The sequence below is a fragment of the Plecotus auritus genome, assembly GCF_963455305.1.
Source record: "Plecotus auritus genome assembly, chromosome: 12".
Lineage (NCBI taxonomy): Eukaryota > Metazoa > Chordata > Mammalia > Chiroptera > Vespertilionidae > Plecotus > Plecotus auritus.
The window spans coordinates 21,945,021-21,970,012 of NC_137778.1; the positions used below are offsets into that span (position 1 = coordinate 21,945,021).

Genomic DNA, 24,992 nt, shown 5'->3' on the forward strand with positions numbered 1-24,992 from the left:
GGAAGCAGAACAGGCCTGGTCAGGGACAGCAGTGTCCCTCCCCTAAAAACGGAAGTTTAATCGGATCTCTTCCCTCCTAAGACCCTTCAAGGAGCATGACACATCAACAGGCTCAAGCCCTAGTAAAAATAACACATTAATAAAAATAAAACGTCAGTGTGTGCGGGAGAGAGGACAGAGATCCAAAAGACGTCCTTTCCACCTTTTAAAGTCTAACTCCTCCAAGAGTAGTGCCAACACCATTGCCAGCCAGAGCATTCGCAGGAAGAGCAGGGCCAGGACGTGAAGTCAGTGAGGGGAGGGGACGGGCTTGAGGAGGACCCCGGGGCGGGAGGACGGGCCTGGGGAGGACCCCCGGGGGCGGGAGGACGGGCTTGGGGAGGACCCCGGGGGCGGGAGGACGGGCCTGGGGAGAAGTTTCTCATTTCACCTTCCAGTTACCCCACTTGGACGGCTTTTCTGTTCCCTCGAGCTCGCTCGCTCGCAGCGCCCAGGCCCCTGAGCAGAGCGCCCTCACGGCCCCTGCGCCGGCATTTCAGGTGCATCGTCCCCAGGAGACACATTTTAAACACCGCGACCCGGCACGCGGGCCGCACACACTCACCGTGGGAGGTCACACCCCGTTGGCGGGCGCGTCTCTAGCTCCCCTGAGAGGCAGCTGCCCCGGGTCCACCCCTCGCCCCCGCCAGGCGACCCGCCCCGGGTCCACCCCTCGCCCCCGCCCACGTTCAAGACCGTCCCCCAGGGCCACACCGCAGGCCACTCTGCAGGGACCGCGCTCCCGGCCGGCCGCTCGGAGGATGGAAAGGAGGGCGCGGAGCTCCTCCAGAGAGGCCCGGGGCAGTGGCGGCGGGGCCCCCCACCAGGAGAACAAGAGGGCGAAGGCCGAGAGGGGAGGCCGCGGGCGCCGGGATGCGGGGCGCGAGCGGCGGGACGTCGGGCGGGAAGGGAGCCCCCGGGAGGCCCGCGCGCCCGCAGCCGCCGTGGCCGCCACCGTGGTGGACGTGGATGAGGTGCGGGGCTCCGGCGAGGAGGGCGCCGAGGTGATGGCGCCGCTGGAGAGCGAGCGGCCCGAGGAAGGTACAGCGGGCAGGTCCGGGGCCCGGGAGGGAGAGCGGCCTTTCCAAGTGGCACCCAAGGGATGTCGGATAAAGTGGAATGAGCCACCATGCCCAGAGCCACCGAGGCCAGAGCCGGATAGACATCCCCCCACAAGGGGCCGCTCCCAGATGCATCCGAAGAAATACAAATAACAACAACTAAGTACCGCTGGTCTCAGGGGCCAGTCAAGAATGGGAGGTCGGAGGGAGTGTGGTCTAGGTTAGGGCCCAACGCACAGGCGAAGAAACCATGCAGCTGGCTTTTATGGCCAGGGAAGAGGTTATGGGCACCTAATTTAAGTGAAGATATGCATGAGCTGGTGGCTCTGGGCAACTGTGCAACTTATTTTTCCATCCTCATCCCCACCTTCAATCCTATGGAAAAGCATTTAAAGCTTCTTTGGGATGATCAGTTTTCTAGAAGTAGAGGAAGCAGACCCGAGTTTAAATCTCAGCATTGCCACCAACCAGCTGTGGCCTTGGGCAAGTAGTTTCATCCGTGCGGCTTCATTCGGTGTCTCCAGCTATCAAGTGACTGCCTAGGACCCTAAGCAATGGATGAGAAGTCTCATGGAGGATGAGGCGGCCTTGTGGAGCCCCTGTCTGGGAGGTTTCTGTGGCTCCCAGGACGAAGGGGAGCAAGAGGCAGCAACATCCACTCCTCTGCCTCACTTAGCCCACCCTCCCCCTTCCAGGCTACTTAAGATTTAGGGGAAACGAAAAGGCACTTCCCTTTACCAAAATGCTGGGGATTCTCAGACTATGTCATATCTAAAGGCTCTTCCTACTTTAACATTTAATGGTTCACTAGTCACTTAAATCAAACAACTTGGATATTCAAGGAACTGATTCCAAGAGAATATTTTGTGAGCAAAGCTTTCAGTTAGGTTTTGGGTATAGATATTAGTTTTCTGTTCATATCCTTAATTACTGTGTGAAGGAATGTTGAGGCCTTTCTTCACTTATAAAATGTAATTTTGTCTGTATGTGCGTTTATTTGTTTTTACTTGGCATGGTTACCACTGTAAGTGAAATATTTTTATTTACTAATTAAACATGGCAATAACACTGTTATTGCTCTTAAGGAAGAATAAGAAAAAAAAAAAAAAGCTAGTATGATGTTAATGGAGCAGCATTTTCCAAAGTAGATTACATGAGAAACCAATTCCATAGAACATAATTTCCTTGGAGAAAACATTGCCTGGTCAAATGTTTGGGAAACAGTCATCAGGGGCCTGCTCCGCCTTCCATAGGCCCACATGGCCCTTCACACAGACAATACCTAGCCCTGTGGACTGACTTCCCTGATACCCAGCTTATTCTAATATTCCCACAGAAGTCTACAACTGTTCTGACCCTAAACCAAGGACTGGACAACACATGCTAGTCAGTGAAGATGGTGAAGTTTCAATATACTTCTTTTTTTTTAAGGTACCAAGTCTTCTGGGTTAGGGGCCTGTGAGTGGCTTCTTGTCCTCTCATCCCTGCTCGTCATCATCCTGACCTTCCCTTTTTCTGTCTGGTTCTGCATAAAGGTGAGATCCTTTAAGTAATTTCCTGTAGCCTCTCAGTAACCACAATATGCCCACTTTTACTTCTGTGTTTCAATAAGGGGTGTCTGTCTGCTCCCCATGGAATGCCCTCCCCACTCACCTTCTGGGAGAGCACCTACTCCTTTAAGACGTTGCTCACATGTAACTGTGAAGACTTCCTTGACTTCCCGGGACTGTCATTCCCTTCCTCGCACTCTTGTGTCATTCTGCTTCCACATCCATTGTAGCACTTACCACATGTATATTTGTTGACACCCCATCTCTCCGATTACATGGAGAGCCCCTTCAAGACAGGGACCACACCTAGGTCATCTGCACTCTGTAACACAAATGATGCCATTGTAATAACCTGGTTATTATTTAACAGGAAAGGGAAAAAGGGAAGACTAGATAGACTACATATAATAGGCATGCCATTTATACAGCTTTGCCAAAAAGCTGCCTTTAACATTCTCCAAGTCTGTTCCCCACTGATTGATGGGGGATGGGACTAGACAAAGGCAGTTTAGATACATGCCCAGTAAGGTCAGTGATGTGGGAGGGTGCCTGCCCTTCTGCCAGTCATACTTGGGAACAAATTAGTGGCCAGGATGGGGGAGAACTTGTGACTAACCTATATTATTTTTTCTTTAAATGTTTGGCAGAATTCACCAGCGAAGCCATCTAACCATGGATTTTTCTTAGTGTGAAATTTTTAAACTACTAATTTAATCTCTTACTCCTAGTTCTTTTCCGTTTTTCTTTTTCTTCTTGAGTCAGTTTTGGTAGTTTGTGTATCTATAAGATTTTGTCCATTTCATCTAAGTTATCTAATTTGTTGGTGTATAGTTCATAGTATTTTTCTTAAAATATTTTTATTTCTTTAAGGACAGTAGTGATGACCCTGTATCATTCCTCTTTGCTTCCTGGTTTTAGCAATTTGAGTCTTCTTTTTTATTGGTCAGTCTAGATAAATATTGGTCAATTTTGTTGATGTTTTCAAAGAACCAACTTTTGGTTCTGCTGATTTTTCTCTATTGGTTTTCCCTTTCTATTGCATTTATTTCCACTCTAATCTTCACTATCTTCTTTCTTCTTGCTTTAGGTTTAGTTTGCTCTTCTATTTCCAATGTCCTAAGGTAGAAGATTCAGGTGTTATTTTGCGATACTTCTCACAGTTTGAAACAAAATATAAGAAGTGATATTAAAATATACTCCCTCTTTCTGTTAAATAACTGTTAATTGATACATATAAAAACTAATCATGCAGAAGACACAGAAAGATACAAGATTGAACATGCTGTGGAAAACATTCTCTGACTTCTTTGAGTCAGGGACTGTTGAACATTAGTGGAAGCATTTTTTTTTTTTTTTAGGTAATCATGGCTCTTTAATCAAAATTCTGTTCATGGGCTCAAAAATGAACATGGCCAATATAGTTTTTTTTTTTATTGGTTTCTGAAACTATATACTTACTAAATGTAGATTTTGGAAACCTATATAGCAAGTTTTTTCTTCGTTCTCAAAACAAAAGATTCCTGATACCTAGAATTACTCTCATGTGAAGGCCTTTTGAAGACTTTCTTTTTCTTTCTTGGAGTGATTCAAAAGTATTAAATTTGCTTTTAGGTTGTACAAGAATATGAGAGAGTAATTATATTTCGACTGGGACATCTGCTTCCTGGGAGAGCCAAAGGCCCTGGTAAGGAACAGTTTTTTAACCCCCTATAGACTTGCCAATTTCTTTAATCCATGCATATTTGTAATATGGACCTTAGATTACATGAAATAACTTGATTCATGATATCTCCATTTTCCAATCTGGTACTTGTAACATGGTTTATTAAAAAATTCTTCAGAGAGCATTACTACCAGGTCACAATAACCAAAAGAGGAGATGGGTTCAGAGAACTAAATGCCAGGGTCAGGCTGGCCAAAGTAACAGGTAGGCTTAGAACCCATGTCCAGGCACGAGTTTTAGTAGAATGTGTGTATGGCCAGAGTTCTGTGATTCAAAGTCTAGAGGGTCAGACCAAACTATGGGAAATAGACAAAGTTCAGCAACCAGGTAACACATTGGTTTTTAGTTGATGGGATTGAAGAAAAACAGATTGAGCACTTCTTATATTTCACATACTATATAACTACCAGAGATATCAACATGAATGAGACATGGTTTCTGAATCCTAGGGCCTAAAGTCCAGTGGAGCTGATGTTCAGAGGTCCAAGCTGATGACGGGCACTGACAGAAGCATGGTTAGTCTGAAAGGCCTAGTAGTTGGGATCTGGAGAGCCAAGGGAGCCAGGAAGGCATGAAAAGGAGCCAAGTCCCGCAGTGCATGTATTGGAAAGGGTCCAAAATTCCAAGCCAGCTCTACAGAAAAAGGTAGAGAATAGAGACCAGACTAGACATAAATCAGAGTTAGAAGATTCATAATCAACAGACCAAGGTGATCATACAGCCTATTTTGCCAAGGATAATCTCTGTTTATGCCTGTTGTCCTGGAGTCGGTTGTAACTGTGCTCTTTTCACTCTCAAAAGGGTTCCGGATTGAACAACAAATTATATAGTAACCTTAGCAACAACAAACACTATAGGGGTAGTGGTGGGGTTGCCCAATGGCCTGTGTGTAGTTGCAGGTTAAGAAAAACAATGAAATGTGCAGCCTGACCCCCGCCCAAAAGTGAACCCCAAACAGTCTCCATGCTAGCCATTCACCTGTAACTTTCTCCTCTCCCTCTTCTAGGTCTTTTCTTCTTTTTGCCCCACCTGGATACCTACCACAAGGTTGACCTTCGTCTCCAAACCTTGGAGATTCCCTTTCATGAGGTAAGCCAAATGATGGAATTTGCTTTCTCTACATTTTACATGGCTGGTCTAGGGCAAAATGACTACTTAGGATCAAAAGTAGAAAAGGGAAATAGAAATATGGACTACATTAAAATGAAAAAATTCCTGTACATCAAAGGACACAATCAACAGAAAGAACAGGCACTCTATGGGATGGAAGAAAATAACATGTCTGATAAAGGGTTAATATCTAATATATAAAAAGAAATCTTACAACTCAACAAGAAAACAAACAACAACAAAAAAAGGACTTATGATGGTTAATTTTTATGTATCAACTTGACTAAGCTATGGTACCTAGATATTTGGTCAGGAACATCTGGATGTTGCTGTGAAAGTACTTTCAGATAAGATTAATATTAAATCAGTAGACTTTGAGTAAGGCAGATTACGTTCTATAACGTGGCTGGGCCTCACCCAATCGGTTGGAGGCTTCAAGAGAAAGACTGCACTCCCCTTGAGGAGGAGAGAATTCTGCCAACAGACTGCTCTCAGGCTGGAGCGGCAACATCAACTTTTCCTTGAGTTTCCTGTTGACCTCTCCTGAAGATTTTGGACATACCAGCTGGGCTAGCATGAGTTTTTGTCAGCCTCTACAATTGTGTAAGCCAATTCTTTAAAATATCTTTCACACACACACACACACACACACACACACACCCCGATTCTATTTCTCTGGAGAGATCTGGATAATACAGACTGAAATAGCACGTCTCCAAAGAAAATATACAAGTTGTCAACAAACACATGAACAAATGTTCAAAATCACTAATCATTACAAAAATGCAAATCAAAACCACAATGAGATCCCACCTCACATCTATTAGGGTGGCTACCAAAGCGAAGGAAAAAAAAAAGCCACAAAATAACAAGTGCAGGCATTGCAACCCTTGTATACTATTACTGACAATGTAAAATGGTACTGCTGCTGTGGAAAACAGTACAGCAATTCCTCAAAAAATTTAAAACAGAATTGCCATTTAGTCCAGCAATTTCACTTCTGGGTATATACCCCAAGAGACTGAAAGCAAAATTTTGAAGAGGTATTTATATATCTATGTCCATAGCAGTATTAGTTACAATGACCAAGAGGTGAAAGAAACCCAGGTGTCCATCAGTGGCTGAATAAACAAAATGTGGTATATACCTACCATGGAAAATTATTCAACCTTGGAAAGTAAGGAAATTCAGACACTTACTATATCATGGACGAACCTGGAGAACATTAAGCTAAGTGAAATAAACCAGTCATGAAAAGACAATACTGTATGATTCCACTTATATGAGGTACCTAGAGTAGTCAAACTCATGGACACAGAAAGTAGAGTGGGAGGTTACAGGGGTTGGGGAGAGGAATGGAAAGTTCTTGCTTAATGGGTTTCAGTTTTACAAGATGAAAAGAGTTCTGGAGGTTCGTTGTACAACAATATGAATGTACTTAACACTACTGAACTGTACACTTAAAAATGGTTAAGATGGTAAATTTGATGTTATGTGTATTTTACCACAAATAAGAAATTTAAGAAGTAGAGGTAACACCTAGATTTTTTCTATTAGTAATTTAGATTTATAAGCCTTTCCTAACTGTCCCCCACTTTCAGTTTGAAGATCTTTCTTATGCTTTTTGTTAAATAAAAACAGAAAGTATATATATTTAAAGGCTTATTTCACATAATAAAATGTAAGAAAGAAAAATAAAATTTACCCCTAATCCTATTACCTATAGACAGATGTAGATATTTTGGAATATATCCTTTCAGACTTATCTATGTGTGTGGTTATATTTACAGATAGGAATATATATCAAACCATACATTCCATAGTAGCATGACTTATTTTTAATATATTTTAATTGATTTCTTTTAGAGAGAGAGGGAGACGGAGAGAGAGAGAGAGAGAGGGGGAGAGAGAGAGAGAGAGAGAGAGAGAGAGAGAGAGAGAGAGGAACATCAATGACAGAAAAACATCAACATCAATCAGCTGCCTCCTGCACGCTCCCTACTAGAGATCGAGCCCACAACCCGGGCATGCGCCTTGACCAGAATTGAATCCTTAGCTCTCTCTTTTTTTTTTTTTTTTTCAAATCGTTGCCTCTTGGTTCCTGGGTTGACACTCAACCACTGAGCCACACCATCTGGCCTAGCTTGACTTTTTCTTTTACCCAACAACTTTTTAAAATTTCTTTATTGACTGTGGTATTACATATGTGTCCTTATTCCCCCATTACCCCCCAACCACCCCCATTCATGCCTTTACCCCCTGTACCCAACAATTTTTGTGGTCATCTTTTCATATATTAGTTACGTTTCTACCCTTTTATTTTATTTTATTTTATTTATTTTTAATATATTTTATTGGTTTTTTACAGAGAGGAAGGGAGAGGGATAGAGAGCCAGAAACATTGATGAGAGAGAAACATCAATCAGCTACTTCCTGCACACCCCCCACGGGGGATGTGCCTGCAACCAAGGTACATGCCCTTGGCCGGAATCGAACCTGGGACCCCTGAGTCCACAGGCCGACGCTCTATCCACTGAGCCAAACCGGCCAGGGCTACCCTTTTATTTTACATGGACACAAAGCATTCTAGTGTATGGACGTATGTACCACAATTTATAGTTCCCTATTGTTGACATTAGGTTGTTTCCAATTTCTTATTACAGTAAGCAATACTGTGAATAACATCCTTGCAGCTAAATTCTTATAATATGTCCTTGTGAAGGGTCTGAACATGGAAATGCTGAGCACATGCGTCTGTGAGGGCACTGGGCGTGCATTACCAGCCTGCCCTCTAGTGTACACCCAGCACTCAGAGCATGCGCGTGCTTGTTTCCCAAACCATGCTTCTCTTTAGCACATTTTTGGGGGCATCAGTTTAAAAAGACCTGATAAACGACTGATTTTTTCATGTAAGAAAATTCTTCCTAATTTTTTTTTCAAAAATATTTACAACAGGATTCCCTTAAATTGTGAGTGCTTTGGTGTAATTAATAAAAACTCCTTAATCTTCAGAAACATGTCTATTTTGAATAATGGGTAGGCCAACTACTCTGGTTTTTTTCTTGCTAAAATCTTCCTTTGAGAAAATTCCCCTTGGACACATTTAGTTCCAGTTCCTTTAATCCTGAATGGGAAAGGAGTCCAAGAATCAGGCCTGTCAGCCACACTCTCTTTTCTGCGTAGGTTGTGACCAAAGACATGTTTATAATGGAGATAGATGCCATCTGCTACTACCGAATAGAAAATGCCTCTCTTCTCCTAAGAAGCCTTGCTCATGTGTCCAAAACTATTCAGTTCCTCGTGCAAACCACCATGAAGCGTCTGCTAGCACATCGATCCCTCACTGAAATTCTTCTAGAGAGGAAGAGCATCGCCCAAGATGTAAAGGTACTTCAGTAAATTTAACATGGAATGTGTTGAAATTTATCTTTATCTTTTATTCATTTTCTTCATTGGTCATTTATAGACTCTGCCATGTGCCAGGCCTTCACTGTTGAAGGTGCTACCCCTTAAGAAACTGATGGCTAAGTAAAGATTATCACATTGACCCTGAACCAATCATAGTCACCAGTGTGGTGCGGGTTAGGCAGTCATTGCCATAGTATTTGCTCTCAACCCTACTCCAGCAGCTTCAGACTCATTGTAAAGTGCCCACATAGCACAAAGTGGTAGGAGTGGGAGCTGGCTGGGTGAGGATGGGGGCTGGATGGGAAAGGTTGGTGGCATACCAAGATGGTCAGTAATGTCTCCTGGGAGCTGTCTAGTTGGGGAAACAAAAGTTAAACAATGATAAGTTCAAATCAGACTTTCAGATAAAAAGATGTCACAGACCCTTACATGATTAATTTCCCAGTCATCTAGATTTAACTGATTTGGAATTGGGGGGAGCGGTGCGGGGAGAGAAGGGCCAGAACTGCCTCTCAAGATTGGGAAAGGTATTAAGAAGAGAGGCAAGAACAAAGCAGGATTCCAGAAAACTGACCAGTCAAGTGGTAGTTACCACCAGTGACAGAGCCTGTCATGAGGCCATGGGGCACAGAACTGAGTTAGGGGGTGATGAATCATGACTAGCTGAAAGGGGGACCTCCTAAAGGAGGCTCTAAGGACCAAAGGCATTGATAATAATTGTGCTGATGGGGCCTGAGCAGACTAATCGGAGAAAATGAAGTACCCAAATGTTTGTAAGTTGTCCCACTTGTTACTGATAAAACAGAGTTTAGCATCCTGGTTGTAAATAAAGGGAAGAATTCAGTAAATAAGAGATGCTAAAAAGAGGAAAAGTTATAACAAGAGGGACACAGAAGAGTTGTTGCTCTGGAATTTAAAAACCATTCAAGTGTGCCCCCGCCCCTCTGTCCCCGTTCATCCGCTCTTCCTGTTCTTCCCTCCCCATTAAAGGATAAAGTCCAGATTCTTGACATCCAAGCTTGCCTTGTTACACTGAATTATATTTTATGTATTTATACATTTGTCTTCCAGGTTATGAACTCCGTATGGCAGGGGCCATATTTTATTCATCTCTCTGTCTCAGAGCCTGGCACAGGGCGATCACACAGCAGCCGATAATGCTCTTTGGTTGAGTGAGGGAACAGCCCAGCTGTTGCAGCCTCACTTCTTGCTGTCCTTCCCCCATTAAGGAGGCTGTTAAGGAGGCTGTATCTGATACTCCAGCCTCCTTAACATTCCGCCGGCTTCCTTGCCTCCTCTTAGGCTGTCTCCTCTGCATGGAATACTTCCCTTTCTCCACAGGCAAAATCCTATTTGTTCTTTACGATGCCACCTCCTCTGTGACGGCTTTTTCAACATTCCTTCCTCTCACCAAACTCCCAAATTAGTCAATCTTCTCAGGTTTCTCAATGCACTATGCTTACTAGTTATCTAACAACTAAGAAATCATCAGAAATAATTAAAAAGGAAAAGAATATGAGCCCACATGTGGAGCTCCATGCCTTGTCCATTTTTCTCCAGAATTTACAGTTCATTTTCTCCCGCCTCCTGGGACTGGACGTCGGGGAAATGGATGCCACCAACAGGAAGGCCGTGCAAGCACCTGTCATTGAAAACACCTGTTATTTGAGAGAGAGACTACAGACTCTGGGTTTCTAATAAATGCATTTTAAAACAGATTTAACAAATAAGCCATCTGTAGCATTTCCCATTGCTTTTATGACAAATTGCCACAAGCTTGGTGGCTTAAAACAACATCCATTTAATCTTTAACAGTTTTGAAGGCCAGAAGTCCAGAGTTAGTTTCACTGGGCCAAAGTCAAGGTGTCAGCAGGGCTGGTGCCCAATGGAGGCTCTGAAAGGAGAATCCGTTTCCTTGCCTATTTCAGCTTCTAGCAGCCGCCTGCATTTTTTAGCTCGCTGCCCTTCCTCCATCTTCAAAGTACATCACTCCGCTGTCTGCTTCCGTCATCACATCGCCTTCTCTTCTGTAGTCAGATCTCCCTCTGCTTCCCTCTTGTAAGGACACTTACAAGCACCACCTGGAGGTTGTCACTGACATCTCAACTCTTCCCCTACAGGTCGCCTTGGATTCAGTGACCTGTATTTGGGGAATCAAAGTGGAGAGAACAGAAATGTGGGTAGGAAACTAACTGGGAAGAACAATATGATAAATGGAAATATTTTGGTTTTATTAAAAATTTTTATTTGATAAGTTATTTTTCATTGCGTGATTATATGACTATAGCCATAATAGCCTAAATTTGGGGGAGAAAAGAGAAAAAACACCTATACCTATTATTTCATAAACATAACACAAACATTGTGACATTTGGGCCAATTACTTTCATTTTCTCTGTATGAATGAAAACATTTTTTGAGATAAAATCACATAACATAAAACTCACCTTTTAAACCACTTTAAAGTACAATGCAGTGGTTTTTAGTATATTCACAAAGTGGTTCAACCGTCACTACCAACTAATTCTAGAATATTTTCATCACCCCAAAAAGAAAGCCTGCGCCCTTAGCAGAAACCCCTCATTTTCCCTCCTCCCCAGGCCCTGATAACCACTCTCTCTCTCTGGATTTGCCTGTTCTGGCCATTGTATATAAAAGCAATTATACAATATGTGGCCTCTGTGTCTGGCTTCTTTCACTTAGCATAATGTTTCCAAAGTTCACCCATGCTGAAGCATGAATTAGTACGTCATTCCTTTTTATGGTTGAATATTATTCCACTGTGTGACTAGACCACATTTTGTTTATCTTCGCATCGACTGATGGACATCTGGGTTGTTTCCACTTTGGGGCTATTATGAATAATGCTGCAACGAACAGTCACGTGCAAGTTTTTATGTGAACATGTTTTCAATTCTCTTGGGTAGATACCTAGGAGTGGAATTACTGGGTCACATGGTAACTCTACATTTAACTTTCTGAGGAATTGCCGGGTGTTTTCTACCCATGTATTTTTCACTGTTGCATTCAGGGTAAAGGTAAAATGTTGTATCTTTTTTGTAATACGTTAAGTATTGTTCTTATTGGGTCAGTTCTGTGCTTTTCAAAACAATTCTCTTGTATAAACTTAGATAACTTCCCTTATTCTTATTATTAATAACGTGGTTCTTCAAGGCTTTTTTTCATTGTTCTAATTTAATAGCTGGGATTTAGATTAAACTAAGTGGGGGGAAAAGCAACATAATCCATCAACACAAAATTTGTTCTCCATGGAAAGAGAAAACCATAGCTCTACTGTAGCATCAGTGATAATAAAAATCTGCAATAAGGCACTGACCCTTGAGACACCCCCTTAGCCGACTGTCTGCCCAGGGATCTAGGGATGGCACTCTGTTAACCAGAATTTTCTGTGAAACAACAGTAGGGAAGGAGGTAAGACTGTACGGAAGCTGACTGCCGAGAGCAGTGCCGCAAACCTACCTGGCCACGTTCTTTCTCTTTCAGTAAGGATGTGAGGCTGCCGGCCGGGCTTCAGCACTCCCTGGCTGTGGAAGCCGAAGCGCAGAGACAGGCCCGAGTGCGGGTGAGCCAGCACTGAGCAGGCCATCTGCCCTCCGAGGCTGTTCTTTGAGGAGCACTGGAGAATCTGGAAGGCCTGCTCATGCAGAGCATTTCCCCTTTGCTTCCCCACCTCCCATTCGTCCAGGCCCTGGGAGGAATCTGGCTTGTGCCCCCCACTCCAACCAACTGTATTAAAATCGCTAGTGTGCTAGTAGCTCCTAAATGACTAATGCAACGTCTCCTCCCCCTACTCCCTCTCTCTGAGGCCATTGGTAACAGTGAGCATCTCATCCAGCTTGAGTCTTGTCTTCATTCTCTCTCCCTAAAGGCATCTCACCACACTTCATCCTTCTTCTCTTGTGCTGGCATCTGTCCTGGGTAATATCAGTCACCTGTCACCTATAGGTTAATGACACCCAGACCTGTCTCCCTAGCTCTGCACAAGCTCTGGAGAGACACCCATGCTCAGGGGCCAGTTTCCTCAACACCAGAGCCAAGAGAAGGCTGTGCGACCCATAGCCTCTACTCAGACATGCCAGTGAGAAGCAAGGATGTGGCTGCCAGCAACTCCTGACTTGTGTGGGTGGAATGGGAAGAGGAAAATGAGGACTGAAGGGGAGGCAGATTTCTTTTAAGGAACAGGAAAAACCCCTAACCACATAGAAGGTTGATATAACTGAGGGGAAGTGGAGGAGGACGGGGAGGAAGATGGTCTTCTGGGCAGAATGGTATATAACCCTCTCTGCCCACTTTAAAGTGGCATTTAGGTGGTGAGATGGGTGTTTTTTCCTTCTGAAAGGCTTTCCCACTCATTTTGCTTGAGTTGGGAATTACCCTTTCAGGATTCCATGTTTTTGCCTGGAATATTGGCCAACCTTTTCTGTATATGGCAAAATCCTTTTAATCTTTCAAGGCCCACTAGACATAACTCCCAAACCCTTCACTATACTTGCCATTTGTTGCCTCAACAAATTCTGCCCTTAAATTACAATTAATAGTGTAATCTGTCTTCCCTAGAGCAAGATCCTTGAAAACGAAGACCGTCTGTTCTATGCTTCACAGAACCTGCCACATAATAGATGCTTGCTGAATAGTGATTAAAACTATCAAGGAACGAAGAAGGGAACTCACTTTGCTTTTCTTCACGTCTGTTCTCTAGATGATCGCTGCAGAAGGGGAGAAAGCCACCTCCGAGTCCCTGAGAATGGCAGCTGAGATTCTATCAGGCACTCCAGCTGCTGTTCAGCTTCGATACCTCCACACTCTTCAATCCTTGTTCACAGAGAAACCTTCCACTGTGGTTATACCTTTGCCATTTGACATGTTAAATTTCGTGTCTTCTCCTAGCAACAGAACTCAAGGAAGCATCCCCTTCCCAAATCCTTCCAAACCTGTTGAACCATTTAATCCTAGAAAGAAAGACTCTCCCATGTTATAAGAGGGGCGAAGGATCATATGTGGGAGCCTGCCATGTAACAGCCACATCCCTGAGTGTTCTCACTTCCTGCTCTTTCTTTGGTTGCCAGATAGAATGCCCTTGGAATGTATGAAGTTGCAATGCAGCAACCTACCTGCATGAGAAGACAGTGAAATCCTGTAATGACCAAGAAGAGATACAACAAGTTTAAGTAGATCATCTAGTCAGAGTAATGATGGGAAAGAGCTTTAGCCAACATTCTACTTGGGGAAGAATTTTGAGTCCATATATGGCTAAACTTAGATGTGGTTCAAATGTCCTTTTTGCTGTGTGCCCTCTGGCCCCTTTGGCAAGGTCTTTGTTGCTCCCACGGCCCTTTCTACAAGCCCTGGTCATTGTGTTTATCACACTGTGTTGTATAATCCTGTACTTAACATGCAGGCTTCTCTCCAACTATACTATGAACTCCTCAAAGGTACATCTTAGTCCTTCTCCCCCGACCACACTCAACCTTGTACAATCTACCCCATTGTCCTCACTCCTAATCCTGATACCTGCACTACAGTGACACTTAAATGTCTCTGAGTGAATGAAAGTAAAAGAGATATAGTTGGGCTAAATATAAATAAAGAATTTAAAAGGAATTATTTTTTATAAAGACTCCTTTTTGAAATACAGAAATAAAAGAACAAAAACATTTATCTGATACATGTTGCTTAAAATCGGAGGAAGCATCACTATAAATATGGGGCCAATGTATTTTCAGTATAGAATTGACCAGTTTGCTTATTTTTCAAACAGTAACATTATGTGATCTATACATACTTTGAAGTATTCTTTTCTTGTATGTATTCCCTAATACGAATACATTTATATAATTGGTCTTATTTTCTATTAACTTGCCTATACAATTAGAAATACATATCTATAGAAAAAAAATTAGTTAAGTAAATAAGAATATATATAGTGAATCTTCTTATAAACTTAAAAAATCAGTAACATTATAAAACATTACTAACATTACAAAAAAATGATTAAAAATCATTATGAAGAGACATATGATAGAGATGGACCCTGGGATTTCCCATGTTGCTGTAGCAGAAAGAAATGGTGGTAGCTACCCCAGTGCTCACGAGTTGGTGATTTCTCTCCATCAAAGTGCCTCTTTACTTTTCATGTTATCTGATGTTATTATTGGAGATGTCTTCCTGCTAGCCCGTGAGAACTTTAAATTTTTGGCATAAAAATACCGGTAAAGGACTTTTGTTTATGAATGTTATCCCATAAAACCCTGTTGAACATTATTTCAGAGAGAAATGTATTCTGAGCTCCTAACAGTGGACCTAGAAATTTTGTTAGCATTTTATCTGTTGGAGACAGGCTGTTTTCCCACTATGTTTAAATAACAGACAAGGCTCCAAACCAAGGGTGCTTTGCCTATCCTATTATCTCTCAATCATTCCAATACTCCTACCCTCTGCCATCCTTCTGTCCTCTAAAAAAGAACAAAAACTCCCTAGCAGTTTAATACAGCAGTGCATCACGAGGCCAACCTCAGGGTCATCTCTGTCATATGTCTCTAGGCCATCTCATCACCTCCATCCACACTGGGATAACCATACATTCTAGCCCAGGGGTGGGCAAACTTTTTGACTCGAGGGCCACAATGGGTTCTTAAACTGGACCGGAGGGCCGGAATAAAAGCATGGATGGAGTGTTTGTGTGAACTAATATAAATTCAAAGTAAAGGAGCGGAGGGGAGAGCAAGAGAACCCTCCGCTCTTTCGGCTCCGTGGCCGGATAGAACAGCCGAATGGGCCGAATCCGGCCCGCGGGCCGTAGTTTGCCCACGGCTGCTCTAAACCATGTTCAAGTGCCAAAATAGAAAGTGTGGAATCCAAAAGGCGGTCAAATCCAAGTAAGCCAAAGGCCAGTAATGAAATCTGCCAAGCCAGGAGTATGGTGTCAAAGAGAGGAAAGCAAGCACTAATGAGGCAGACAGAATGGGAAAGGGGTAAACTCCTGGGTGATTTCCTAGAATGTCTAATCCATTAGGCTTTGCAGTTTGTTTTTGTGCACCAGCCAGGGCACCGTCATAGGTGGCCCAGCCCATTTAAAGGGCCAATGGCAATTAGAGCATTCCTGAAGCGGGAAGAATTTTTCATTACCACTGTGTTGGCCTGTACCCATTCCAGTGTACTGTTGATTGAAGTTAAGATGACATCAAGATGGTCACTTTTCATCCCCTATAGATGGTTCTTTTTTTTTTTTTTTATAAAAAATATATTTTATTGATTTTTTACAGAGAGGAAGAGGGATAGATAGAAACATCGATGAGAGAGAAACATCGATCAGCCGCCTCCTACACACCTCCTACTGGGGATGTGCCCGCAACCAAGTTACGTGCCCTTGACCGGAATCGAACCTGGGACCCTTCAGTCCACAGGCTGACGCTCTATCCACTGAGCCAAACCGGTTTTGGCTATAGATGGTTCTTGATATTGGGTTGGCAGATGTTGGAATGACTAATGAAAAAAGGAGGTAGGGTCATGCTGGTTCAGGTAAAACCAGAGCCAGGAATGGAACAGTGAGAAGTGAATGCCAGGGTGACAATGTAACAATGGCTTGTATGGACCTTTAATAATTCCTAAGACCCCTGACGTTAACAAAAAGTATTCTGAAAAACTAAGAATTCTTTGTTGCCATGTTGAAAATGCGAATTCCTCCTCCATATTTTTGTGAATCCGAAAGTCTGAATAAAGTTTACTATGTCTTAAAAAAAAAAAAAAAAAGAATTCTTAAGTCCCACCTAAATTTGTTAGGATCATCCAAGATCTGTTTGGGAAAGCAAAAGGGTACAGCTGGGTATGCCCGTCAGGTGGTAACTGTACCTGTTAGTCTCAGCCTTGGCTTTCATTTAACCATGAACACAGCCAACTGTCTGAAAAATTTTATGTTTTCTTCCCCCAGATCTAAAGAACCATCCAGTAGGCTCAGAAGTTCTGAAACCCATCCCATACACACTTTGATGATGGCCAGGGCAGGCCTGGCCAGGGGTTTGGTTTAAATAAGGCGGGTTCTAGCGTCGGGGTGGGGTTGTCTGAGGCTTAAGGAACAGGCAAAGGTCTAAAATTTCAGGAGATAAATCCAAAGGAACACCAAATATGTGAGCCAAGGCAATAAAAGCAAAGAATGAAGATTCTGGGTGAACCTTCAGCAACACCGGCCTCTGTGAAGGAAACCGTTTGAACAATGATGGCCCATGGCCATTGTCAAACAATCTAGACACCCATTCAAGCTGGGGGCTCTGATACCGATCAGCTCAGTGACCTAGGGGGAGGCTTATAACTATTTAGGGCTTCAGTTTCATCTTTGGAGAAATGAGGATAACAGTATGACCCCACCTACCTTATAGGGTTATTGTGAAAATCAGATAAACCATAAGAATGCCTGAAACCATAAGAAATTTGAAAATGATGCAGAAACCTCCGAGTAATATCAGGATCCTCTCTTTTAAATTGAAAAAGAATGCTTTTTATTTGTCATTCTTCTCTTCAAAAACAGACACTTTTCACAGACCTCTGGTAGGAAATAATTGAGGAGGTTAGCAAACTTTTGCACAAGCTCTTTTTAATCTGGGAAGTAAACTGATACACTGATTCCCTACAGCCGTCACTCTGACTTTTAAAGGAAATGTTTTTGTGTGGTATGTCGTGGCTTTTCTCATAGCTATTGCAATGGAAGTCCTTCAGTTGAGGCACAGTGTCAGCTCAACAGCACAGAGATGCCTGGGGTGCACTCAGGTAGGGGAGCCATGGTGATGCCCAGCATCCTAGGGATGCGGCTTTTGTTTACCCTTACTGGATTTAGTCCGGATTCTGGATTTGCTGCTCAAAGAACTCTCCTTGCGTCGTGCCTCTGAAAGACAAAAGCAATTAGAATGTTACACTAACACGATCTCATATTTACTAAATACTTTTTACTTTATAAAGCATTTTTTTGTAAATTACCTTTACCTGAAGGTACTTTTTCCATTGATCTTTAGAGAGAATGGAAGGGAGGGAGGGAGGGAGAGAAAAACAAACATCGATATGAGAGTAACACATTAAATGGTTGCCTCCCACACACAGCCTGACCAGAACCAGGAATAGAACCTGCAACTCAGGTATGTGCCCTTGACGCACCACCCTCCAGTGTGTGGTGCGTGGACCAACGCTCTAACCACTGAGCTACCAGCCAGGGCTACAAAGCAAGTTTAAAGTTCTATTCTGCCTGAGTAACTGCTAAGCTACCAACACATTCTGTGCCCAAAATTTGACTCTAAATTTGATATTGGAATTCAGAATGCATTTTCCTAAAGTTTAAGTGTAATCAGTTAGCCTGAAGTCTGGGTCCTGGAAGGGGACCATGTGGTCAAGGAGAGAAGAGAAAGAGGAAGAACATTTTCTTCTTCCATCTTGTACACACCCCAAGCTTGGTGAGAAAATATTCAAATAGAGCTAGTATCCAGAATCCTGCCAGATCCATCCCTGTAACCCTGTTCTTTCTTTCCAGCCTCCTGAACACAGACCCTACACAAGCCCTATCCTTGGAATGGGTACAGGAGGCCTTCTGCCATCACACCTGCTATGTCTGGCTGCTCCATGACACAAACTTCGTAATCTGAATCCTTCTGACTGGCTACTGCCACCTCGATCCCACACTTGGTCACCTTGTTCGAACCCTTGTCTTGCTTTTAAATGTATCTTCCCACTCCTAATCATGGGCTTCACTGAGTTCAGATTCAGCTTTGTAAACACCCCTCTCGATTCCTTTCTTCGTTCACAGCTCAGAGCAAAATTATTAAAAATATTGATATAAAACAAAAATAAATATCTCTCCCTACTCTGTCCAGATCTTCTCTTTACTTGGCACGCACAAGGCTTTTTCCTTTACCGTATAGAATCTTCCATTCTTTCACTGCACAACTCTCAGGAGAAGAGTGGTCTGCCTGCACTAACTCGTACAGATATGATATTGTATATGCCATATGGGTATTACATTGCTCCAGAGCTGTCTGCTAACTCAAAGGAATGTCTAACTTAGGATTTTCTAGAGAAAATGTTCCAGTCACCTGCATAGCATGGGGACTGCCTTACATAGGAGCCAATTCCCCTAAACTTTTCAGAGCTTCCCATCCGTTGTCCTGGGAACAGACCATAGGTTGAAGATGACAGCAAAAATAAAAAATCAGTCTCCAATGTTGGAGATATTGAGAACTGCTTGAGGGAATATTATAGCACTCATTAGAGGTAAAAAAATAAAGAACTGGCGGAGCGGGGGGGCCAATGGGGAGATAAGGACACATATGTAATACCTTAATCAGTAAAGAAAAAAAGAAAAGAAAAGAAACTACTAAATGCCAAGCCCTAGCTGGTTTGGCTCAGTGGATAGAGCATTGGTCTGCAGACTGAAAGGTCCCGGGTTCAATTCTAGTCAAGGGTACATGCCCAGGTTGCTTGATCCCCACTGTGGGATGTGCAGGAGATAGCTGATCAATGATTCTCTCTCATTATTTATGTTTCTATCTCTCTCTCCCTCTCCCTCTCCTTTCCTCTCTGTAATCAATAAAAATACATATATTTTAAAAAGAACAAAATGCCTTTTCCATTTAGTATAATAAAGGAGATATTTTCATCACAGAAAATCCAACAAGTACACAAAAATAAAGACAAAATTTCCCATAAAATTCCAGAAACAATGTCTGTCAGTATTTGGGTATATTTACTTCTGGCCTTTTTCTAGCTTTAAAAAATAGTATTGTATGCATGCAAATAGGCATAACCAATGGACACAGACGCTGGGGCAGTGGGGGCTTGCCCGGGGTGGGAATGGCTTGGCGGGGTTAATCAGGGAAAAAGGAGACATATATAAAACTTTAGACAATAAATAAATAAATAAAATAGCATTATAATTTATTTCTTGTATTTGATATGTTACAAGAATTTGTCATGTCTTATAACATGTAAGCACCATTTTACTGTATTCAGGTATATTAATGTATCATAACTTATTTAATTTTTCTTCCATAATTGGAGACATTATTTTTTTCCTATTATATATATAATGATGCACTGAACATCTTTATGCATTAATTTTTTTTTCTGTATTTAGGATTATTTCCTTAGATTCTCAAGTGAAATTATTAGGTCAAAGTATATGTTGCTTTAGAGGCATATCCACACATACTCTCAAGTTATTTTTGTCTGTCTACTCACAAGTTTTCTGTAAAACTAACTACTTTGCCCCTCTGATCAGCATTGTATTTTTTCGTTTTAAACAATCTTTGCCAGTTTTATAAGTTAAAAATGTATCTCAAGTTAGTTTACTAGTCTACAATTCTTAGTCATTTGGTTTTCTTTTTTTATGTTTTCTGAATAAGTTATATAGTTAAATGTATGTGCAATTCTATGAGAAGTATGAAGTAGATCAACACTAAATTTATTGATATTCTTCTAAAATATCTGTGACCCTTGCCCTGGCCATTGGTGCTCAATGGTTTGAGTGTTGGTTCACATACCAAGGGTCTCAGGTTGGATTCCCAGTTAAGGGCACATACCTGGGTTGCAGATTTGATCCCTGGCCCAGGTTTGGATGTGTGCAGGAGGCATCCAATTGATGTGTCCCTCTCACATCCATGCTTCCCTGTCTCTCTTATTCTCTCTCTCCCCTCCTTTCTCCCACTCTCTCTAAAAAACAAACAAAAACAAAAACAATGAAAAAAATATCCTCAGGTGAGGATTAACAAAGAAATATATAAAATAAAATATCTGGGGCTCAATCAAGTTTTCTTTCATAAATACAACCTAAATAAAGCAAATTAGAAAGCAAGCCTCACCTTTCTGTAAAGGTTTTGAGGAACTTCCTGCTGAATTGTCGTCGTCGTCTTTTTCTTCTTCTGCTCTTTCGCCTTCATTTTCTTCTTCTCCTTCAAGCTCCTTTTTCCTAGTCTTCGTTATTTCCTCCAGTTCTTTCTCCAATTCTTTATTTCTTATAAGGGTAAAATGAAGTTGTTCATTTGCATCATCAAACTTCTCCTCTGCTCGTCTGGCTCGGTTTTCAACCTCTCTGATGTGGAAAAAGTCCAGAGAAACATTACAAAATGGAAAGGTTCAAAAAAGTATCATTCATATATAAAAACTCATTGCCTAAAAAAGGCAGTAGGATGAGGTAAATCTATCTAATGATGAAGGGTGCAAATAAGGGAAGCAGCAGCATCAATGATTAGCCAAGAACTGGAGGCCTGAGAGCTACTCTGGGTGATAATGTCAGAATTGCAGTCATTTAAGAACATACTTATCATTTCTTAATGAAATCTGATTTGGGGTATTTGGAAGGCTTCATCAATACCCAAGGAACCCCTTTTCAGAAGTTAATTTCAGCTTCTCCTCATTGATGTGACCCAATAAACCAAATCCAACAGTATCCCTTTGTTAAAAAAATAAATAAAAAAAAATTCCTAAGCATAAGTGCCCAGAAACACACAGTCTTTTTTTTTTTTTCTTCATTCCTTTCTTTTTCAGCACCTTTAAAACCAGACTTTACAATCAAGAAAACCAGCTTGAGATGTGCTTCTTAATTACTAGAGCACATAACTTATATGGCTATGCTTCCGTTTTGGCATTCTCAGCCATCTTAACTATATTGTTCCTCCTACTTTTGGGTTTTTGTAAACTTTTTGTTGTTGTTAATCCTCACCTGAGGATATTTTTCCCATTGATTTCTAGAGAAGAGTGGAAGAGAGGAAGGGATGAGGAGGGAGGAAGGGAGAGAAGAAGGGAAAGAGTCAGAGAGGGAGGGAGGGAGGGAGGAACATCTATGTGAGAGAGACACATAGACTGGTTGCCTCTCGCATGTGCCCCAGAGCTAGAGATCAAACCTGCAACCCAGGTACATGCCCTTGACCAGTAATCAAACCCATGACCTTCCAGTGCTCGGGCTGATGCTCTAAGCACTGAGCAACGCCAGGAAGTGCTACATTCCTTCTTGTACACAGTAGTGTCTCCCTGTTTCATCTGTTTATCTAGTTCATGTATTAGAAACATACTGAATTGGATCACTTCTAATTCCTCCTTCCCCCTCCCCCACTTTGACTTCCTCCATCTCTACTGTGAGTGAGGACAGGTATTCCTTCTACAGCATGTAGTAGTTCACTGACTCTAGCAGAAGATTTGGAGATACCCTTCCCACTAGTGAGGATGGGAAGAAGCAAGAGAACCAAAGTCAGCCAAGAAGTGTGGATTTCTCAGCCAAACCTCCTGGCCAGCATCTTCATCTTCTTACCATTGTAGCACCTCATACTTACATTAACTTGTCCTGTATGTGTTCAATTATAGATATTGCTTCACGATACTTTGAGGCCAATGTGCCTTCATTAGCTGCTTCTCTCTGACAAAGAACATATGCGCAATGAATAAATTGAAAGTCCCAACAGTTAATACTCTACTTCCTCAGGATGTTCTGGACCAAGCCTTTCCAAATATGTTTTCTACTATCCATATTTACATAGTAGATAATTAAGCCCACTCTTAACAACAACAAAAATAGGGATTTCCTGTGGCCAAACAGCATCTCAGCTTTCAAATTATTTATGCTGCAGGTGGATATAGATTTGATTAGAGTTGTAAAGAAGAAGCAGAGAAACAATATCAACAGAAAGAAACAGGGAAGGAAGAAAAGGCTTAATAATAAATAAAAGATAAACATGTTTCTCTATCAAATCAAATTAAATATCAAGGAAATCATCTATATTTATCTTAATAACTTACTTTACACTAAGCACATAACATTGCAAAATCCAATAAGATCTTTTAGTTTGATACGGAACTTCATAAATATCAGGGCAGTAAAAATATGAGACAGGGGAACACCTCTATAATGGTCCTAGAACTTTGTGGAGGAATTTTAAATCTGTTTTTCTGCTGAGTTTCTATAGCCACTGTCTAAAAGTTTCTAATTTCCCAGTAATTCTTATGGTTGGAGGTATGTGCTTATCATAGGTCTCAATAGAATCTGCTTAATAGATTTAAAAATTGGTCAAATATTGACCCATAAATTGTTAAATTAAGGAAAGGAATGTGATGCTTATTTTAAAATAAGGTTTACACCCAGCAGGTGTGGCTCAGTGGTTGAGCGACGGACTATGAACTAGAAGGTCACTGTTCAATTCCCGGTCAGGGCACATGCCCAGGTTGTCAGATCAATCCCCAGTGGGGGGTGTGCAAGAGGCAACCAATCAATGATTCTCTCTCATCATTGACGTTTCCATCTCTCTCTCCCTATCCCTTCCTCTCTAAAATCAATATGAGAGTTTTCTAGGGATGATGCTGGGAAGAAAAAAAATAGGATCTGGAAAATATATTATTTAGAAGCCCCTGGTCCTCTTGGAGGAGATACAAGTTATGTTAGAGCTGTACCATTTTTGTAAAATGTTAAATTTCCTAGCTTTTCTCTCTAGCTTTGAATTTACTAGTTGGTTTCAGATACATACCCAGGAAGATAACCTATTTGCTCCAGATAGAGGTTTGGAATAAACGTTTTCATCATTTCCAATGAATCGAATAAGTTTTTCATCCTCTGTAGATGTTGAAGGTTCCTAGGGCATAGAAATACCACAGACCTGTCAGTGAGCTCGTGTGTGACACAGTGGCATGGCAATTGCCTGGCGCCATGTCTAAGCTTCCATTTTCCGTTTGCTTTAATCATTTAACAAGCATTTTTGGAAGACTTACAGCAAATACCGTGCGATAATTTAGTGTGGATGGGGAAGTACTGTTGGACAAAGGGAGATACTGTGAGAAAAACAAAGCAGATTTCTTCTAGACCTCAGGAACTTATAGCACTGGAGAGATAGACAATAAAGTAATTATAGTATATGTGATTACTGCTAGCATACAGACATATTCCAAGGGCTGTGTATACCCAGAAAAGGGCCCTTCATTCTGCCTAGACACTCAGAGAATTTTCTACAGAGAAAATGATCTTTGAAGGCTAAATAGGAGTTTGTAAAATAGAGAGGAAATGGCCTGATCTAAGGCCACAGAAGAAGGAAAGGGAAAAAGGAGGTGATGCTCTATAGATTTAAAAGGTATGACAGAGTTTAGTGGCCAAATAATAATGTTTCCATTTATGTTGCACCTTCTATATGCAAGCACTGTATCATAAATAGAACAGAAAATGCTGGTCCAAAGAGGCTTGAGTGTTGTGCAATATTTTTGTTCTGTTGTCCTGCATGTACAGTGAGTAGAGAACCTAGGACAGATCCTGGGTCATGCCAACATTTAAACTATTTGCAGAGAAGAAACGTCAGGAAAGTAAATTAAGACAGTATAAAGAGTGTTAGAAAATCAAAATAAGTTCTGAAAGCCAAAGATGGCATTCATTTTAGGAATTAACCAGGACTTATCTGGGTTTGAATGCTACTTAGAGTCATGTGATTTTTGGTAAGTCAACCTTTCTGATTTTCAGTTTTCTAATCTGTAAAACGGGAGTGGTAATATTTACTTTGAAATCATGTTGTGTAGATAAAAGATAACATGTGCGAAGCATATAGCTCATGCTAGGCATCAGTTATTGGTAATTATCATTGTATTTTGTCATTATTACAAGTGCCCCAGGAGAGGTTATTACTACTAATGCCTCAACAGGGGTGGAGACAGGGTAAGGAAAGAGAGATGTGGAGATGGGCTTGGGAGGAGAAGGGAAAGGCAGCTCAGAATGGGAGCTGAAGAAGTGGAAAAGGGAGTTTACACTATTTAAAGAATTTGGCTCCTGGCTGGTGCTCAGCAGTTGAGCATCAGCCCATGAACCAGGAGGTCACAGTTGGGTGCTCAGGTTGCAGGCTCGATCCCCAATAGGGGGCGTGCAGGAGGCAGCTGATTGATGTTGATGTTTCTCTCTCATGGATGTTTCTCTCTCTTTCCCTCTCCCTTCCTCTCTGAAATCAATAAAAACATATTTTTAAAAAAGAATTTGGCAATGAAAGAAAAATGAAACAGTTAGTAGGTTATTTAGTTAGTAGGAATATAGGTGTGAATGAGGCTAATGGAAATGGCTGGATTTGAAATGAAAGGAAAAAGGACACT

General features: G+C 41.8%; 2 protein-coding genes across 4 annotated transcripts in view; one reads left to right on the forward strand and one right to left on the reverse strand.

Moving 5' to 3' along the window:
• The first annotated feature begins 733 nt into the window (after nt 1–733).
• Nucleotides 734–14,547, forward strand: NPHS2 (NPHS2 stomatin family member, podocin). Of its 3 annotated transcripts, none has more exons than XM_080647627.1 (8): nt 734–1,080; nt 2,532–2,635; nt 4,262–4,334; nt 5,380–5,462; nt 8,667–8,870; nt 11,012–11,067; nt 12,396–12,474; nt 13,612–14,547. In XM_080647627.1, the coding sequence occupies exons 1-8, from the start codon at nt 801–803 to the stop codon at nt 13,888–13,890; spliced, it is 1,158 nt and encodes a 385-aa protein (XP_080503753.1). In that variant the 5' UTR covers nt 734–800; the 3' UTR covers nt 13,891–14,547. The 3 variants fall into 3 exon arrangements, with proteins under 3 accessions (XP_080503753.1, XP_080503755.1, XP_080503754.1); XM_080647629.1 differs by having other exon boundaries at nt 13,470–14,505; XM_080647628.1 differs by lacking the exons at nt 11,012–11,067; nt 12,396–12,474 and having other exon boundaries at nt 13,612–14,499.
• A 3,046-nt stretch (nt 14,548–17,593) lies between these two features.
• Nucleotides 17,594–24,992, reverse strand: part of AXDND1 (axonemal dynein light chain domain containing 1) — a gene marked incomplete at its 5' end in the record, with an annotated part of 55,511 nt that continues 48,112 nt past the window's right edge. Inside the window, 4 exons of the mRNA XM_080647806.1 lie at nt 17,594–17,787; nt 20,747–20,976; nt 22,214–22,296; nt 23,399–23,503. Coding sequence (XP_080503932.1) covers nt 17,702–17,787; nt 20,747–20,976; nt 22,214–22,296; nt 23,399–23,503 — 504 coding nt within the window. The 3' untranslated portion in view covers nt 17,594–17,701. The remainder of the gene's footprint in view (nt 17,788–20,746; nt 20,977–22,213; nt 22,297–23,398; nt 23,504–24,992) is intronic.

Coding starts and splice junctions, on each gene's coding strand:
- NPHS2 (XM_080647627.1), top strand. CDS start 801: ATGGAAAGGAGGGCGCGGAGCTCCTCCAGAGAGGCCCGGGGCAGTGGC. Junction 4,335..5,379: donor TGGGAGAGCCAAAGGCCCTG/GTAAGGAACAGT, acceptor TCCCTCTTCTAG/GTCTTTTCTTCTTTTTGCCC. Junction 11,068..12,395: donor AAAGTGGAGAGAACAGAAAT/GTGGGTAGGAAA, acceptor TTTCTCTTTCAG/TAAGGATGTGAGGCTGCCGG.